Source organism: Hypanus sabinus, chromosome 19 (assembly GCF_030144855.1).
Source record: "Hypanus sabinus isolate sHypSab1 chromosome 19, sHypSab1.hap1, whole genome shotgun sequence".
Classification (NCBI taxonomy): domain Eukaryota; kingdom Metazoa; phylum Chordata; class Chondrichthyes; order Myliobatiformes; family Dasyatidae; genus Hypanus; species Hypanus sabinus.
Genome location: NC_082724.1, coordinates 25,042,248 through 25,062,649, shown reverse-complemented (window position 1 = coordinate 25,062,649; position 20,402 = coordinate 25,042,248). Strand labels below are relative to the sequence as shown.

At 41.4% G+C, this 20,402-nt stretch overlaps 1 protein-coding gene across 2 annotated transcripts in view; it reads left to right on the top strand.

Moving 5' to 3' along the window:
• Positions 1-20,402, top strand: part of LOC132377824 (peroxisomal acyl-coenzyme A oxidase 2-like) — a 46,015-nt gene that overhangs the window by 10,687 nt on the left and 14,926 nt on the right. For both annotated transcript variants that reach the window (XM_059944225.1, XM_059944226.1), the window contains 6 exons: positions 661-780; positions 5,071-5,186; positions 9,914-10,086; positions 11,600-11,765; positions 17,672-17,862; positions 19,281-19,442. In XM_059944225.1, coding sequence (XP_059800208.1) covers positions 661-780; positions 5,071-5,186; positions 9,914-10,086; positions 11,600-11,765; positions 17,672-17,862; positions 19,281-19,442 — 928 coding nt within the window. The remainder of the gene's footprint in view (positions 1-660; positions 781-5,070; positions 5,187-9,913; positions 10,087-11,599; positions 11,766-17,671; positions 17,863-19,280; positions 19,443-20,402) is intronic.

Here is a 20,402-nt window from a genome sequence, read left to right as displayed (position 1 = left end):
TGCCTTTTGCTAAAGTGATTCAAAATTAATACAATTTTTAATGTACAGAAATTTAATTTATAAATTTCAGGCAAACTTACAGCTATCAAGCTTGGAGAGAGTTTCCTCGATGAACCTGCTTTCATTTGGGTTTTTTAAAACTGTGGGCTTCAGCTGAAGGTGCTGGCCTATGACCGTGCCATTCAAGGAGATTGGGGCACATGCGGCCAAGACCAACAAAGCATCTCTTCAAGTAACAGTGAATAATTAAGCAGCAAGCAAGGAAACAGCAGAAAGAGAGAAAATCAGATTCTAGTTCAGTGCAGATCTGTGGGAAAGTTAAAATTAGATGAAAAGGGAGAAAGTTATAACATTTTTTCAAACCCATTAGTAATGATTGACAGTGCAAGAATGAAATTAAACCATTTAACCTGTTTTCTTCGGGACCAGAGAGGTTGCCCAACATTACCTCATTGATAACAGGATACCTATACCCTCGAACAACTAACATTCTGTAGTGAAGTTATTGGGCAATTAATCTGCAAATCCATCATAGTTGTGAACATAAATGGGGTGCTAATAGTGGAAGGCATAAATTAGTCATCTTGTTCAAGGACTAATATTAGATACCCTTTTAAAATGATTAGGAAAGCCATCATATAATTTGTTTCCTCCTTTCAGTGGGTAGGTCAGCAACTCATGCCGTGGTCCTGGCTCAGCTGTATACCAAGGGAGTGTGCCATGGAATGCATGCCTTCATCGTACAGATACGCAGCCTTGTAGATCATTCCACTTTGCCAGGTAAGGTACAAAGCATTCTTCTGATAATGTGAAGATTTTTTTTTAGCATAGTAAAGTTTTCTTGATTCTGGAGAAGTACACGATAATAAAGCACTGTTGTCATTGTTGTGCTGATGCATGCAGGAAGAAGTAGACACAGTAAGACACATCTTCTGAAGCCAAGGTGGCAGTTGCACATAACTGCTGGCTACTTGGACATTCATCACACAACATAGGTATGCCCTAAGCCAGAGTATGTGATCTGCTGAATATCAGAATGCTATTCTCTAGTACTGAGCTCTCCCTGGAACTACTGTGAACTTGCATCCTCAGCCATACTCGATCCTTTGTATATTCAGGGACCTAGTACTGTGTACACACTGATAATAATTGAGTAACAAATCCTGAGATGCAAACAAAGTCAGCGTTAAAGTTCAGGTAGAGATCAAAACATCCAGGGAAATCCAAAAACCAGAATCAGGCAGAGTCAATATTCAAACAGATAGAATACAGAAACAAATGCTGGAAAGGCTCAGGAAAATTCACTAGCACAATCCAGCAATGAACAGCTGAAAATACACTGAGCAATAAACAGAGAGGCAGCTGATAGGTGGAGCACAATGAGACACAGGTGGCAGCAATACAGGTAATAATGAGAAACAGATGAGAGATGGGGTACTCAGTGATACAGGGGCCGAAGTAGAGCAGGAGTGGGGACAGGAGCACATGGCAATACAAAACCACAGACTGACAGCTAGAGGGAAACACACAAAAAGACAGAGTTCAACTGGATGTAGTGACACATAATGACTTACTTAAATCTTTCTTGGTATTTGTAACTTCCACAGACTCCCCCCTCCCCCCACCACCAAACAATGGGATGTTTTCAAACTTCCATCAAGTCACCTCTCATCCTCCTTTGTTCCAAAGAGAAAAGCATAAGCTCTCTCAACCTTTCCTCTTAAGACAAGACTTCTAATCCAGTCAACATCCTGGTAAATATCTTCTGCACACTCTGTACCTTTCACATCCTAGCTATATTGAGACAATCTGTACTGAACACAATACTCTGAGTGTGTTCTAACCTGAGTTTTATAGAGCTGTAACATTATTTCATGGCTCTTGAACACAATCTCCTAACTAATGAACACCAACACATGTTATTCAGATTCAGTTTATTGTCATTTAGAAACCACAATGCAATGCAGTTAAAAAATGAGACAACGTTCCTCCAAAATGATATCACAAAAGCACATGACAAAACAGACTACACCAGAAAATCCACATAACATTTGACAATCCCCAGTCCAGAGTCTGGAGAGGCTGCTGTATATTAATATTGCGCTACCACCTTAGTGCATTCCCCGGAAAGGAGCTCCAAACACATCAGACAAAACAAGACAAAAACTAAAGCTACAAGACCTGCACAAAATCACATAGTTACAACATATAGTTAAAACTGTGCAAACAATAGCATAATTGATTTAAAAAAACAGACCATGAGCACAGTAAAAATAGTCCAAAGATGTTAAAAGACTATAAATTCGAAAGAAACCACCACACAGTGTTCACAAGTCCTCAGGGTTCCAATAGACTCGTCATCCCACGCAGGCAGCAGAAGGGAATACCCCCGCTATGGACTTCCACTGCGCCACCGGACTCAGCCCCACAGAGGCAGCACACCAGTGAAAGCTCCGTCGAACCCAGCCTCGCAGACACAGCACACATTGAAAGCGACCCGACCACAGAGGACTCCGAGTCCATCAAACTTCCGAGCCTCCGACCATCCCCGGCACAGCTTCTCCGAGCACCATCCTCTGCCGAGCGTATTAAGATGCCCTTGCCAACGGCCACCGGCAATGCAACCCCGAGGACTGGGGGCCTGTTCTTCTCAGCAGAGACCCTGACCTCACAGCAGCAGCAGCAACGAAGAGGGCCTTCCTGGAGATTTCCAGATGTTCCTCCGTGTTCCCACATCCGTTTTTCATCAGATTAGGGTTGCGCACAGCACCCCGCTTGACAAATAACAGATCAGCTCCGGAGTGGCCGCTGCAAGTTGCTGTGTTGTGCCGCCATCTTGAAGATGTAGTAAGGTCTTCTTATGTCTTCTTAACCATGCTATCAACTTGAATGGCACCTTTGAGAGATTCATGGATGTAGACCCCAAGACCCCTCTGATCTTCCACACTGCTAAGAATCCTGCCATTAACTTTGTACTCTGCTTTTAAGTTCTGTATTCCAAAGTACACCATTTCACACTTTCCCAAGTTGAAATACATCTGCCACTTCTCAGCACAGCTCTGCAAGCAGTCTATTATAACCCATGACAACCTTCTACACTACCCACAGCACCAGAAATCTTCTTGTCATCTGCAAATTTACTACCACATCCTTTCAGTTCCTCATTCAAGTCAAAATCACAACGGTCAGGGTTTCTCAGAACAAATCCTTATGAAACACATTGTTAAATTCCTGGTCACTTACCCCCAGTTAGAATACGTTCAATCTGCTACCATCCTCTGCCTACTGTGACAAGCCAGTACTGAATCCACACAATCAGGTTTTCCTGGATTCAATGGCTACTGTTTTTTGAATGAGGCTACCAAAGTGAACCTCGTCAAAGGCCTACTAAAATCCATATACACCACATTCACTGCTCTACCTTGATGAAATTGTTTGTCAGTACCTTGAAGAATTTCATCAGGCTCATGAGACATGACCTGCCCTGCACAAAGTCTTGCTGACATTGTACTTCCATTTACTGAGCAACAACTGACAATAAACTAAATGAAATATTAATTATTTTAGTTAATGCTGCCTTGAGAAATAGTGCATTTGTATTTAATAAGCCCACTTAACAGCCTCACTGTTATATCTTACATGGTGAATCAACTCCTATAGCACTTATTGTCAGCCTAGGACATATACTAAATCTTCTGAAATGAAGTTCATTCATGAGCTTATATTCAGAGACAGTATTGCTATTGAAAGGTGAAATGCCTTAGAGTGAATGTGGAGAGGATGCTTCCTGTGGTGGGAGTGTCTAAGACCAGAGGACACAGCCTCAGATTAGAGGGTATCCTTTTAGAACGGAGATGAGGAGGAATGTCTTTAACCAGAGGGTGGTGAATCTGTGGAATTCTTTGCCACAGGCAGTTGCAGAGGCCGAGTCTTTTATGAATATTTAAGCTGAGGTTGATAGATTTTTGACTGGTCAGGTCATGAAAGGATACAGGGAGAAGGCAGGAGATTGGGGCTGAGAGGGAAAATGCATCGGCCATGATGAAATGGCAGAGCAGTCTCGATGGGCCAAAATGGCCTAATTCTGCTCCTATATCTGATGGTCTTATGGTTGTTATTCAACCAATATTGGGCTATGCAGTTTTGTTTGATTGTGCAACCACTGCTTCATATTTTGTTGTGTTGTAGAATATTTTATTAAATTTAACAATTGTTGTTCACTGTTGGTTGGGCAATTTAATATTGGGTTTAATAGGACTCAAACTTCATTCTTTATCAACACCCTTAATAAGGTAATGTTTATGTTACATTTCATTGTTGGCATACATTGTTTAACCCTCATATCTTCTGTTCATCTTATTCTGTAATTAATTAACTTCCTTTTCATTGGTAACATCTTCATGTTTGAGTGCTTTTGCGATCTAGGTCATGGATCTAAATTGGTAAAGATAGTGGCACTCCATCAGATATTGTTCCCTTTCTGTCTGTCTTACCAATTCAAATAAGAATTATTGTCTTATTTAATTTCTTGTTTATTCCTGTGTTTTACACTGAATCTGTACCACTCAAAGTGTAGTTACCAGCCTTTCTTGTAAAGCTTTATCAAGCCCTTTTGGCAATCAAAGCATATCAACTAGATTTTTTATTCCTGCTTTGAAGTTGTGGGTGTTTCTAAAATCAGCCTGATATTAATCAAATAATTTTTGCACAAACTTCTGATTATTGCTGATTAACTTACATGGAAAAAAGTAAATTAATGCATCTGTACTTGCTGTTTTTTTTAAATAAAATTATGCTTGTTCATCATTGGCGAGTGTTCACTGACTCCCTCAAGTGATGCTTACTGACATACAGGTCATCTCCCATATCGCTCTGCACTCTAGCAAAACTTTCTGTGAAATTGCTTTGAGCCATTTGTGTTCCTAATGACCATGTTTCCTAAATAATTATAACTTTTGCTAATTATCAAATTGTCAAGGCAGTTATTTGGATATTTTTTGACATTCTGTGGTTAACGTAGCTTCTGCTTATGAACACAATGTATTGCTAATGTTTGTTATGTGGTTTCAGGTATCAAAGTTGGAGATATTGGTCCAAAACTGGCCTTTGAACAGGTTGACAATGGATATTTGATAATCCAAAATGTTCATGTTCCCAGGGAAAATATGCTAAGCAGATATAGTTGGGTAAATCATTATTTATAATTCTTAACTGTAATCATTCACAAATCTCTGTGTATAAAATATACTATTGGTTATCATTCTAAAAAATAACACTGTGTAATGTATGCCTACAAACATCTAGACCACTCTAAAGATCAGTGTTTCCTAGAAAGCTGAAAGTATAATCTACAATTTAAAGTTTCATAAAAGTAAACATAAACCAGCTAGTGGTGTAGTGGCATCAGCACCAGACTTCGAAGTAAATGGTCCCAGGTTCAAATCCAGCTGGCTTATAGTGCTGGGTTGTGCTAGCAACTTGGCCTCATAAAAAACAGTCAAACGCTACAGAAACAGGTAAAATGCTACCCAATGCGACACAAGGCGCGAAAAGGAACATAGACTAGTAGAAAGAGAAACAGTGAAAGTAGAAAACTTCCAAATTTAATTGAACTGCATAACCAGTCCTTGGGTTTCAAGAAAGCCAGTTTGGATTTGGGTGTCACTAGTAAGGCATTTAATGCACATCCCAATGGTGATGGTAGGCTAACATCTCGAAGTACTACAGTGAAAGTGTATACAGTGTATATGGTGAAAGTACTCCCACAGGGAGGGATTTCAAGGATCTTGAATGAGAGAATTTAATGAAAGGTAAAACATGTCCAAATTAGAATACTGTTTAACTTTCAGGGTCCATGCCTTCTTTGTACAGATTCAATCAGAATTAGATTTATTATCACTGGCATGTGTTGTGAAATTTGTTAACTTTGCAGTGGCAGTGCAATGCAATACATGATAAATATAGAAAAAAAATTGTAAATATATTAAAAATAGTCAAATAAATAGTCCAAAAACAGAAATAAAAATGTAGTGGGGTAGTGTTCGTGAGTTCAATGTCCATTCAGAAATCAGATGGCAGAGGAAAGGTGATGTTCCTGAATCGCTGAGTGCCTTCAGCCTTCTGTACCTCCTTCCTGATGGTAACAATGAGAAGAGGACATGTCCTGGGTGGTGGGGGTCCTTAATGAATAGACGCCGCCTTTTGAGGCACCGATCCTTGAAAATGTCTTGGATACAATGGAAGCTAGTGCCCATGATGGAGCCGACTAATCTTACAACTCTGCAGCTTACTTCAATCCTGTGCAGTAACTCCACCCCCACCACCCATACCAGACCAGTTAGAATGCTCTCCACAGTACATCTGTAGAAATTTGCAAGTGTTTTAGGTAGCATACAAAATCACCTCAAACTCCAAATATGACCACAGTCTTGCCTTCTTTATAGCCGCATCGATACAAATGCAAGAACAAGATTGTGAACGCTTGCAATTAGCTGGTTTTCTGCATTAATTACCCATAAAATGTGGTCTGATCTTCATCTAAGTCACAATAATAGACAATCTACCTGAACTAGTAACACACAAATAACTACTACTTCTCATCATTACTGAGTACACCATTTAAACAATCACTGTCTAGGTTCAAACAAGCATATGAACCTCTGGGGTAATGCCTTCTACAAAAGCTATTTGGAGTCAGGTGTTCCAATCAATTAGTTGAGATTGAAGGTGTTGGGTTGCAGAGATCCCCTGCCCAATTAAAAAAAGACAAAGTCAGGTTACTGACAGAGCCTGCTCTTCTCAAGAAGGAACTTTTTATGTGCACCATGGCTCGATCAGAACAACTTCCAGAAGACCTTAGAAGAATTGTAGAAATGCATGAATCTGGATAAGCTACAAAAGCATTTCTAAAGACCTGTGTGTTCATCAGTCCACAGTAAGAGAAATTGTCTGCAAATGGAGGGGAAATTCAGGATTGTTCCTATTCTCCCGGTGATTGGTCGTCTTGCAAAGATCACACTTTGACCAGGGGCTGTGTCTCACTGTGGCTGACGTGAGAAGAACCCTATGCAGGGTCAACCTACGGAAGGCTGCTGGACCAGACAACATCCCAGGTAGAGTGCTCAGAGGATGTGCAGACCAGCTAGCAGATGTTCTCACTGACATCTTCAACATCTCCCTGAGCAGCGCTACCATTCCAACGTGCCTCAAGGCTGCCACCATCATCCCCGTGCCAAAGAAGTCTTCAGTGTCCTGCCTAAATGACTACCGTCCCGTTGCACTTACATCCATCATCATGAAGTGTTTCGAGAGGCTCGTCATGAGGCATATCAAGACCCTGCTGCCCCCCTCACTGGACCCCCTGCAGTTTGCGTACCGTCCCAACCACTCAACAGATGACGCCATTACCACCACCCTCCACCTGGACAAAAAAGACACATACGTTCGGATGTTGTTCATAGACTTCAGTTCAGCATTCAACGTAATCATCCCTCAGAAACTGATTGTAAAGCTGAGCCTACTGGGCCTGAACATCTCCCTCTGCAACTGGATCCTAGACTTCCTGACTGGGAGACTTCAGTTAGTATGGATCGGGAGCAGCATCTCCAACACTATCACACTGAGCACGGGGACTCCCCAGGGTTGTGTGCTCAGTCCACTGCTGTTCACTCTGCTGACCCACGACTGTGCTGCAACACACAGCTCAAACCATATCAAGTTCACCGATGACACGACCATGGTGGGTCTCATCAGCAAGAATGACGAGTCAGCTTACTGAGAGGAGGTGCAGTGGCTAATGGACTGGTGCAGAGCCAACAACCTGTCTCTTAATGTGAACAAAACAAAGGAAATGGTGGTTTACTTCAGGAGGGCACAGAGCGACCACTCCCTGCTGAACATCGACGGCTCCTCGGTAGAGATCGTAAAGAGCACCAAATTTCGTGGTGTTCACCTGACGGAGAATCTCACCTGGTCCTTCAACACCAGCTCCATAGCAAAGAAAGCCCAGCAGCGTCTCTACTTTTTGCGAAGGCTGAGTAAAGTCCATCTCCCACCCCCCATCCTCATCACATTCTACAGGGGTTGTATTGAGAGCATCCTGAGCAGCTGCATCACTGCCTGGTTCGGAAATTGCACCATTTCGGATTACAAGACCCAGCAGCGGATAGTGAGGTCAGCTGAGAAGATCATCGAGGTCTCTCTTCCAGCCATCACGGACATTTATACTACACGCTGCATCTGCAAAGAAAACAGCAATATGAAGGACCCCATGCACCCCTCATACAATCTCTTCTCCCTCCTGCCGTCTGGGAAAAGGCTCCGAAGCATTCGGGCTCTCACAACCAGACTATGTAACAGTTTCTTCCCCCAAGCTATCAGACTCCTCAATACCCAAAGCCTGGACTGACACCTTGCCCTACTGTCCTGTTTATTATTTATTGTAAATGCCTGCACTTTTTTTGTGCACTTTATGCAGTCCTGTGTAGATCTGTAGTCTAGCGTAGCTTTCTCTGTGTTTTTTTTTATTACATAGTTCAGTCTAGTTTTTTGTACTGTATCATGTAACACCATGGTCCTGAAAAACATTGTCTCATTTTTACTGTGCACTGTACCAGCAGTTATGGTCAAAATGACAATAAAAGTGACTTGACTTTACCAAGAGCACAACATGGAATGCTGAAGGGGTGAAATAGAACCTAAGGATAACAGCAAAAGACATGCAGAAATGTCTAGAACTTGCTAAAGTTAAAGTCTCTGTGCATGTGTCCACTATAAGAAAAACACTGAACAAGAATGGTGTTCATGGAAGGATACGATGGAGGAAACTACTGCTCTCCAAAACAAAAATGCTGTATGCCTCAAGTTTGCAAAGACCTCCTGGATGTTCCACAACACTCCTGGGGCAATATTCTGTGGACAGATGAGACAATAGTTGAACCTTTTGGCAGAAATGCACACTGCTCTGTTTGAAGGAAAAAGGGCACTGCACACCAACACCAAAACCTCATCCCAACTGTGAAGCATGGCGGAAGGAGCATCATGGTTTGGGGCTGCTTTGTTGCCTCAGGGCCTGGACAGCTTACAGTCATTGCGGGAACAATGAATTCAAAATTGTATCAAGACATTTTACAGGAGAGTGTCAAGGTAGCAGTCAATAAACTGAAGCTTAATAGAAGATGGATGATGCAACAAAACAATGATCCAAAACACAAGGGTAAATTAATAACAGGATGGTTTAAAAAGAAGAAAATACGTGTTTTAAAATGGCCAAGTCAGAGCCCATATCTTAACCCAATTGAGATACTGTGGCATGACCTGAAGAGGACTATTTATGCAAGGTATCCCAGATATATTGATAAACTGAATATGTACTTCCCTGGTAGACAGTTCGTACAGGATGTTTCAAGTAGGCTACTTTGGATACTGCCAAGCTGCTTTTGTTCCAGCAAGTGTATCCATTAAGGCAAACAAAGAATGTACATCACATTTCTGCCACACCTGGAGAGGCAAATAGTGATCCACTTCTTTGTGACATTTAATCTTCCTCTTCCAGCATGGCTGACCTATTTTGAGTGTCCATCTCGTGGTGCATCTCAACAGTTTGATAGAATGGGACTCTGCCATTGTAATGTTGAATACCTTAAAAAGAATTGGTATCATTTAGTTTCTTTTGAAAAGTGAAAAATAAGATAAAGTTTTGGGTATTACTTTGGATTTGTATAGATGGTAAACATTGCATTTTCTGTTGAATGTGCAAATATAACAAGTTAAACTTCTATAGTAGAACCCTTTGTGTCAGTACTGAATTGTAGAATGTAAATAACACAAATGTTTTATCTGTCAGTGGAATATTCCCTAGTTCCTTTTATACTTCACTGAATTGGAAATGCAGGTTTTTCATTGCTATTTCCAGGTAACTTCAGATGGCAGTTATATTAAACAAGGATCTGACAGAATCAATTACATCAGTATGGTGTTTACTCGAATACAAATACTATCTAAAGAAGTGGTACCTGCTCTTACTAAAGCCTGCATTATCGCTATTCGATATTCTGTGGTGAGACGTCAGTCAGAATTAAAGCCTGGGTATGTCTGAAGAGTGAGTTCAGTGCCACTTACTAAAGTAGTGATAACTGAATGAATTTGTTATTGGTAATTGTTCTTTAATTTGTTTTCATATTTATGGCAGGTTTTATTTTCCAAGCTAAAATGTAGTACAAATGTAGAAAGATAATTTTTGATATAAAATCTTTTTTGATTAAAATGCATGAGAAAGTAAAATTAGTTCATTGTGATAATCTTTGTTTGAAATGAGCAGTTTTAAGAATAGGAGAATGAATCAAACTCGAACAAGCTCTAACTTGGGCTAATGGGGCATGCTATCTCATAATTTATTTTCATCCCTTTCCCTTCCTGAGATGTATTTAATTATTCTGATGTCACAGTTAAACTTTCTTTATAAGTTATTTTGCTAGTGTAATCCATCAAATCCATTGCCCATTATATAGAAGTGAGTTATTACTCAATTATGAACTATTGTGAATCTCTTTATTTTGGTGTGACCAGTTTCAATGGAAGTACATGCATAACTTGAATCATGACGTAAAATAAATACTCTTTTTTTAAATGCAATTTTGGTAACTTCTTCTCCCATAAATTCCTCATATCCAAAATTTGTGTTGGTTTTTCTTTCTTTGTACTGTTTAAAAGCCAATACAGTCCATAATCAAGTGTTAACAAATAGAATAAAAATAACTCTAGGCAAATTCTTACCCAGTAATAGTACAGACTGTTTTGATTATATTCGATGCCTCCACTAATATATTTTTGTTCCACATTGCAGTCAAGCCCTATTTTCATTGTAAAGTATTTTAATTTTCTTTTGGTTATATGTGGTGAGGTTGTAACTAGTGGAATATCACCTCATCTGTTGATGGATCCCAACCGTTCACAAGCTTCATACTGTGATTGAATGAGCGGATCAAATGGGTATCCAGGTTTACTTATGCTACAAAACAAGGTGGCTGTGTGGTCTGTGAAGAAGCAGCTGAAAGGCTACAATGGAATATAGACAGATTAAATTAATGCACAAGGACATGTCAGATGGAATATAATATGGAAAATATGAGGTTATTCACTTAGTAGATGCAGAATTAATTTTCTCCTGGCTGGGATGTCTAAAACCATAGGTCATAGTTTCAAATAACAGGCTGGTCATTTAGGACATAGATGAGAAGAAATTTCTTCATCCAGAGGGTAACAAATCCCTCCTGAATAGGGCTGTCAAGGAACAGTCACTCAGTATATTCAAGATAGAGTCGATAGAAGTTTTATAAATCAGACACATTGGTGAAAGATCAGCAAAAAATTGTTGAATGGCAAAGCAAACACAATAGGTTAAATGATCTGCGCCTGCTATCTCTTATTTACTTATTAACTCATTTGTTGCAAAATAATCCTTCCACTTCTCACAGAACAATTTTTTTAAATGAAAAGTTGTACCAAATATGAGACGGTCAAAAAAAGACGCATGAATAGATTCGATATGTTTTAACAATCAGCTTTTTTAAAACTATTTTTGAAATTCTGTCTCCTTTAGTGAAAAAGATGTTAAAATTCTAGACCACCAGACCCAACAACAGAAACTTCTTCCCCAGCTTGCGGCAACTTTTGCCTTCCATTTCATGTGTTTGTCTATTGAAGCCTTTGGCAACCAAGTGAACTTACAGATCAAAACCAAGAGAAATCTCTCATCTCTACCTGAGGTAAGGTAAACTTTAGTATGTGCTGGTGATCTAACACTGTTAACCAACCATTAATGAACACTTAAGATAGCTTCCAGTTATATATGCAAAATCATGGAATTGAAAGAAAAGTACAATTAATGCCTGGGATTACCTATATCTTGCTAAATTTCCAATGCTCCTACTATCATGCATTAGAGTGAATGCTGTCTACTATGTGATGTACAATACCAGTACAGTGTATTATAACTACAAATAAGTATCCTATACATTAAGAGGAGGTAAGGCATACCGTAATTGTTAAGGGACTTTTTACTGCAAAGTTTTTTTCATTTTTAAAATATTGTTCAGCTAGGGACACCGTTTTTTTTTTTGGTTTTTTTCCACATGAAGATGATAGCATGTTACAGTTATGAAGAAAATGTCAACAAACCTTAAGATGGACATCATTTTGGATGTTTTTGTGGATATAGGCAGTGGTTAGGAACCTGGGTGGTAGCATGAGCAACAAGCAGGGAGGAGACACAGTGGAATATCTTTGGTTTGGTCCATGGCATTTTTGGATATGATGTGGTCTGGGAGCATGTCAAGAGGGTTGTGCTGTCTTTACGACAGTTATTTAGTTTATAATATTTTCGCTTAGTAATTCATTTGTTAGTATTTTCTAGTTAGAATTAGAAGTGTTTAAAGTATATTCATTGCATGTAAAATATATCAGCATGCGATGACGTCACATCCGGTTTCGCCGCGTCTTGTGGGAAAATACCGGTTTGAGATCAACGCGAGGGTGGGGAGCTCACCACGAGGCACACCTGAGCAGAAGTTGTTTTGCAAGCATTAGAAATCACAGTGAGAGCAACGCTGTAAGTTAATAGATAATCGATATATTGAACTAAGATGTTAACGCCAATCCTGTTAAAAGTAACGACGGTCGATAATGTTTATGTTTTCGTTAGTTAAAGAGTTGCGGATAGTTTGCATTGAAGTGTATTTAAAGTAGTCAATGGCGTAGGTAAACTCTGCCTGTATACTGCACCTTCATGTAATGTAGTTATAGTCACTTTTACAGTACTTACAATGGAAATGTGATATTAAGAAAGGAACAAATACTGTATCAATCTTGTATTGTTTTATCAACAGTTTTCACCATATGTTAATGTGAAGAGTGAACAGTAAATGGTTAATCTTACTGCGATCTGGTTTCATTGACTGTGGTTTATCTCGACGTTGAATTCGGCATTATTAGTTACACCCGAAGGAGAACGTTACAGTGAAAAAGCGACATTATCAGGTGTTTCAAGTGCTGCAATGTCAGTTCGATCCAGCATCAAGTCGATGGCGCCCAGCGACAAGGGCAGTAGAGCGACATCAAGTAAGTCCACCCAGGCAAGAGCCAGGGCAGAAGCCGCCAAGGTGCGACTGCGCTACGCCAGACAAGAAGCAGTTTTGAAAATGGAACAGGCCACCAGAGAAGCCGAAATCCAGAAGGAAAGGGCCGCCAGAGAAGCCGAAATCCAGAAGGAAAGGGCCGCCAGAGAAGCCAAAATCCAGAAGGAAAGGGCCGCCAGAGAAGCCGAAATCCAGAAGGAAAGGGCCGCCAGAGAAATGGAAGCGGCCGCCAGAGAAGCCGAAATCCAGAAGGAAAGGGCCGCCAGAGAAATGGAAGCGGCCACCAGAGAAGTCGAAACCCAGTTGGAAATGGCAAAAATATCAACAGAGTTGCAAGTGCTGCAGCTAGAAAGAGAAGAAGAAGCTGCCAAGGCGGAAGCAGGGTACATAGAAGAAGCTGAAGGGACGCATGATCAGACCGAAGTAAGATCTACTTTAGAAAGGACCAGATTGGAACGCACAAGCGACTATGTCCGATCTCAAATAGACAGGCAGGCTCGTCCTTCCTCTCCATATGTATTCGATAACTTCCCAAGATACAAGGAAGACAACTTACCCTCGCGACTCCGCGATGAAGTCAAGAATGAAAGAGCTGACATCCAATACTTCTCGACACCAAACTTACAAGATTTGGTGCGAAGAGATGCAGAGGTTGAATCCAGGACGGCAAATTCCATAAGAAACATACGCTCTCAGTCATATAGGCACCAACGTACTTCTCCAGCCCGCATGCCGCTTACAAGTGATCCCGTGATGCAGTATTTAGCACGACGGGATCTCATCACTTCGGGACTGTACCAGTTTGACGATAAACCTGAAAATTACCGTGCATGGTACTCCACATTCACCAACGCGATCGACGGAGTCCAGCTCAGTGCAACCCAAAAGTTGGACCTTATGGCGAAATGGCTGGGGAAAGAATCACGCGACCAGGTGAGACGCATACGTTCAGTGTACATCAACAAACCCGAGCTAGCCTTAAGCGAAGCGTGGGAGAGACTTCAGGAGAGATACGGGGCCCCCGAAATTATCGAAGCGGCGCTATATCGACGTCTGGAAAACTTTCCTAAGGTGTCAGCCAAAGATCACGTTAAGTTAAGAGAATTCGGAGATTTACTCATGGAGATCCAAGGTGCCAAAGAAGATGGCTACTCAGCTGGTCTAGTATACCTAGATACTCCATCCGGAATTAGACAAATCGTGGACAAACTTCCATTTGGGCTGCAGGACAGGTGGCTGACTGTTGCCTCAGAGTACAAGGAAGGCCACGGTGGTCGATTTCCTCTCTTTAAGCACCTCACTGAGTTTGTGTGCAAGGAGGCGAAGAGGCGAAACGACCCTAGCCTCGTGGGTCCAGGAAGCAGTTCGATTTACAGCATGCCAGGTAGATCCTCTTCGAATGTTTTCAACATTGATAAACCCGTGTCAGTGCTCAAGTCTGAAGCCCTTACAACTAACAACGACCCTAGCAAGGATTGTCCACCGCAAACCGACGACGCTCCTTCACCCCCACAACAGGACGGCGGGGAGGGAGAGGCTCACTCCAGGACAACAATTGTCAGCTCGAACTGTACAGAAGTTTGCGGTCAAGCTCAGTCAAGCCGTTCTTGTTCCAAGATCTGCCTCACTAAGGTGTACCCTAAAGGAGCCAAAGACAAGGCCATCAAAGCCTATGTGATTCTGGACGATCAGAGCAATCGCTCACTAGTCAGTCCAGAGTTCTTTAAATTGTTCAACATTGAGAGTGAACAGTTCCCATACTACCTCAAAACTTGCTCAGGCAACATGGAAACCCAGGGAAGGAAGGCAGAAGGCATCCAGATCGAGTCCCTGGATGGTAAAGTCGTCATCTGTCTCCCTCCGCTCTTAGAGTGCGATGATCATGAATAACTGCACTGAGATCCCGACACCAAGTGCGGCGCTACACCAGCCACATCTCCACCACATCGCCAAACACATCCCAGAACTGGATCCAAAAGCGGAAATACTCCTGCTATTAGGAAGAGATGTAATCCGGGTACTCAAGGTTAGGCAGCAGGTCAATGGACCACACGACGCCCCCTTTGCACAACGCTTGGATCTAGGCTGGGTGGTGATAGGAGGGGTGTGCCCTGAAGACGTACACAAACCGATGGTTAACACACTCAAGACCAATGTGCAAGAGAGTGGCCGCCATTCAATCTTTCAACCCTGCCCGAGTATCCCGTGCATTATGGAAGCACAACAAGACGTTAACAAGCGTAAAGTAACTGACGAGACGCTAGGTCAGTCAGTTTTCGTTCAAACCGAGCACGGAAATAAACTTGCACAATCAGCTCAAGATGCCATTTCTTTAAAAACAAAGGACACCAAGGTCTTCAGAGATGAAGCAAATAATGGGGTTGCCCCATTGCCTTTCAGAGAACCACGCCAGCGCTCACCAGATAACAAAGAGCAGGCAGTCAAACGGTTCACGTCCTTACGGAAAACCCGGAAAAGGAAACCTGAGATGCAGCAACGCACCCGATTGACCCACGAGGTACTGTGCACCCTAATGGCAGAGGTCACAGCCATTATAAACGCACAACCACTCCTACCTGTGTCTTCTGACCCAGAAAACCCCTTCATACTTTCGCCATCAATGCTCCTTACGCAGAAGGCAGGAGCTCCCCCTCCACCAGGAGACTTCTCAGATGAGGATTTGTACACAAAGCAATGGAGACAAGTCCAGGCTCTGGCAAATCAGCTCTGGTCTCGCTGGAGACAAAAATATCTACCTTTGTTGCAACAGAGACAAAAGTGGACAGAACCCCACAGGAATCTTCAAGTTGGAGACTTAGTCCTGCTCAGGGACAAGCAAATCGCCCGCAACAGCTGGCCAATGGCCAGAATCACTGCTACATTCCCTAGTGGGGATGGACATGTCAGGAAGATCGAATTGAAGACTACCAACCAAGGCGATGTGAAAATTTACCAAGGGCCAGTTACGGAAGTTATTCTACTTCTACCCAATGACTGATTAAGAGACTAAGTTTTGTACTCTGCTCATTGTGACCTTACGAAGGTCAAGCGGGGGGGTGTGCTGTCTTTATGACAGTTATTTAGTTTATAATATTTTCGCTTAGTAATTCATTTGTTAGTATTTTCTAGTTAGAATTAGAAGTGTTTAAAGTATGTTCATTGCATGTAAAATATATCGGCATGTGATGACGTCACATCCGGTTTCGCCGCGTCTTGTGGGAAAATACCGGTTTGAGATCAACGCGAGGGTGGGGAGCTCACCACGAGGCACACCTGAGCAGAAGTTGTTTTGCAAGCATTAGAAATCACAGTGAGAGCAACGCTGTAAGTTAATAGATAATCGATATATTGAACTAAGATGTTAACGCCGATCCTGTTAAAAGTAACGACGGTCGATATTGTTTATGTTTTCGTTAGTTAAAGAGTTGCGGATAGTTTGCATTGAAGTGTATTTAAAGTAGTCAATGGCGTAGGTAAACTCTGCCTGTATACTGCACCTTCATGTAATGTAGTTATAGTCACTTTTACAGTATTTACAATGGAAATGTGATATTAAGAAAGGAACAAATACTGTATCAATCTTGTATTGTTTTATCAACAGTTTTCACCATATGTTAATGTGAAGAGTGAACAGTAAATGGTTAATCTTACTGCGATCTGGTTTCATTGACTGTGGTTTATCTCGACGTTGAATTCGGCGTTATTAGTTACACCCAAAGGAGAACGTTACAAGGGTGCATAGGTCAGATCACTGGGAAAAGTGTTTGAGGTCAGGAAATGACATGCCAAGAGATTGAACACTGACTGAGATTTCCTGAGACCATCTACTGCTGTCATGGATAACAAAATATAGCAACCGTGTATCACTGCAATGAACCACCTAAACAAAGAGAAATATTAAGATGTGGAATAGTAAGTTAGTGATACAGTAATCTACTATCAAAGTAATGTTGAAAGGTTGAACAACTGGTCAGCAAAATCCAAGGGAGGTGAATTGGAATATGGTATACTATGATCAGAAGATGCATGGGATAGGCAAGGCTTCGGTTTAGAATCTGGTAATACTTCTTGGGGCTGAAGCAGGGAAAGGAGATGGGAAGCAGAATTTTATATGAACATAGTTTATGTAATGTGGAGAGTACGAGACTACCTATGAGAATACTGAAGCATTTGTGAATTTGAATTGTCTTTATTTCTTACATCCTTCATATCCTTCTGGCTGGGTTAAAGGAATACAGGCTACATCAGTATGTAGATAGACTGAGACAGGGAACAAGGTAAGTGTTATTACAGAATTAGAGATTGACCAACATATACCTCTTCATCATTTACAGTTGAAAAGGAATAATATGATCATTAATCTTATGTCTGGGACCTTACATTTCACAAATTAGCCAGTATCCCTGCACTTGAGTAGTTGATTTCCTGACAATAAACATTAACCAATGAAAAGCCTTCTGAAGAAAAGGGAAATGAATTCCTGTTGGATATTTTAAAACGTTGAATTCACGAGCACAAATGTTACTCATTTTCTACAGTTGCATGCCTTGTCTGCAGGCCTGAAAGCTCTGATGTCAGAGGCCTGTAGTACTGGAGTTGAAATATGTCGCAGAGCTTGTGGTGGCCATGGATATTCCATGCTTAGTGGTTTACCCTCACTGTATGGTTGGGTGGTGGCCTCCTGTACATATGAAGGAGAAAACACTGTAATGCTTCTACAGACTGCACGGTAAGCTGGGATCTAACTATTGTAGCATGAAGTCTGTTTCAAATTTACTTTCAAGCTGTGTCACTTATTCATATGTGTCTATGGCTGATTAATTGAATTGACTTTATTTCTTACATCCTTCACATACACGAGGAGTAAAAATCTTTACGTCTCTGTCTAAATGTGCAATCATAATAAGTTATAAAAAATTATAATAGAGCAGTCAGTGTAACATAGAATACACTCAAATCAGTGTGAGTTAACCAGTCTGATGGAAGAAGCTGCCCCGGATCCTGTTGGTCCTGGCTTTTATGCTGCAGTATCATGTCCCGGATGGTAGCAGCTGGAATAGATTGTAGTTGGGGTAACTCAGGTCCCCAATGATCCTACGGGCCCTTTTTACACAACTGTGTTTGTAAATGTCCTGAATCATGGGAAGTTCACAACTACAGATTAGCTGGGCTGTCCACACCAATCTCTGCAGAGTCCAGTGATTAAGGAAGATGTTTAATAAAGTATATTAAATATTTGTACAATCACAGTTGTTAAAGTTTGTTATTTTTATACATGAACTGACTTAGACCACATCGCTCTACTTGTGGCAATAAACCTACCTCATTTCCTGAAATGAAGGCCAGGTGATCCAGTTGCATCAAATTCCTAGTTTTTGCCTTAGAATGGCAGCAGGTTGCCCTTCCCAAGATCTGCGTTTGCAAGTTCAACCTAATTTCTCTGCTGACAAGCTCTTACTGAGCTTACTTCCCTGCCATTTTGGAGATCAGACTTTTAAATCTGAGGCACAAATTTAGATGAGAGTATGGAAGAACAAGGTTATTTGGTAGTTATATGTAATTATCACTAATTTAAACCTTTATATGGACATTAGTTTCTAAGTTACAGCCATAAAACGTTGCATCAGAAGAGTGCAGGAGTAGTGTTTATGATTTTCAAACTAGCTAAATGGTTTTAATAAACAGGCTTAATAATGGAAATACATGTCACCTTTTCATATGTAACCTGGTTTTTGTATCTCATCATGCTCAACAAACTATACACACTCACAATATCTTTTCACACATAGACTGGATTATGATGAACCTCGATAGCAGCCCTATGAAAGACTTGGGTCTTGGAATTTTGATGATTTCAGATAGATAAAAGCATCTATTATACTGCATGTAGGAGTATTCAAACTCTCAGCCATAAAACAGCATGCAGAAGTTCTTGCAGAAATAACAAGATCCATATTTCAGAAGCTGGCTTGTTTTCAAACTGAAATGTAGTATGTACTATAGCAGGGTCAAATTGATCCCATATTAGTTCTGTGGAAAAAGTGTATGTTCCAAGCATAGTCAAATATGACTTCAAAAATTACCTTTGAATGCAAGTTTTATTTTGATTCATTAGAACTAATATGATTTTTATTATCTGCATCTTAGGTTTCTAATGAAGTACCTTGCTAGAGAATATCATGGTGAACCTTTACCCGACTCTGTCTCTTACCTGTCTGAACCTTTCTCTCTGCATTGTTCTGCAAAGGAGAAAACTGATTTCTTCAAGCCATTCCTATACACAGAAGCCTACAAGCACAGAGCACAAAGGTCAGTAAAAACACATTTCTGAATTTAAAATTCAGATGGCCCATTAGTAAATACACCAAGAATGAGTAGGTAAGAAAATGGTTGCAATAATGGTAGATTTAGCACTTTACGAATGAATTTGAACACTGGAAGCTGACCTATAACAATTGTTAACATTGGAGAAGTTGAAAATAACTGGAGGTTGATAAACAATGTTGAACAAAACACTACACCACATGATGGGATATAATGATGACTTAAATGGACAAAGTGTGAATGTATAGAACTTAAATGGAAGAGTGATTTGGTTGTTTGCAGAGACAAGCAACCCAAGAGCATTAGTCCACTAAGTCCTCAACCTGAGTCAATATGGAAGAAGAAAATGATGGTATTGTAGCGATGTGCTACACACAGCGCTGAAATAATGATACGCAGTCGTAAGTCGTTTTAAGACTAGTTTATTAAAACTTCGCGGTGCTGGCATTTAAATCCCTAGCGCCCGCCCTCTCCGGGCAGAAATGACATCGGAGGTGCATTACCAAAGTCTCCCCCCGCGCACTGGCTATTTGTGAGCCAGTTCGCCTGCGCAGAAAGTGGGTCGCCACATAACACTGCCCCCCCCCCCCACCAGAACCGGCGATACACCCCCCAATGTCCACAGTCTGGATCAGCCTCTGTTTGGAAGGTCTGCCTCTGCGCCGCGGTGCCTGAACCTCTACCAGCTGCGCCAAGTCCACATGGGCTGGTTTGAGTCGGTCCACTGTGAAAACCTCCTCTCTCCCCCCAATGTCCAGAACGTACGTGGACCCGTTGTTGTTGATCACCTTGAACGGCCCCTCGTACGGCCGGTGTAGCGGTGCCCGGTGCCTGCCCCTTCATACAAACACAAACTTACAGTTTTGCAGGTCTTTGAGTACATGGGTTGGGGTCGGTCCATGCTGTGAAGTCAGTACGGGGGCCAGGTTGCCGAGCCTTTCGCGT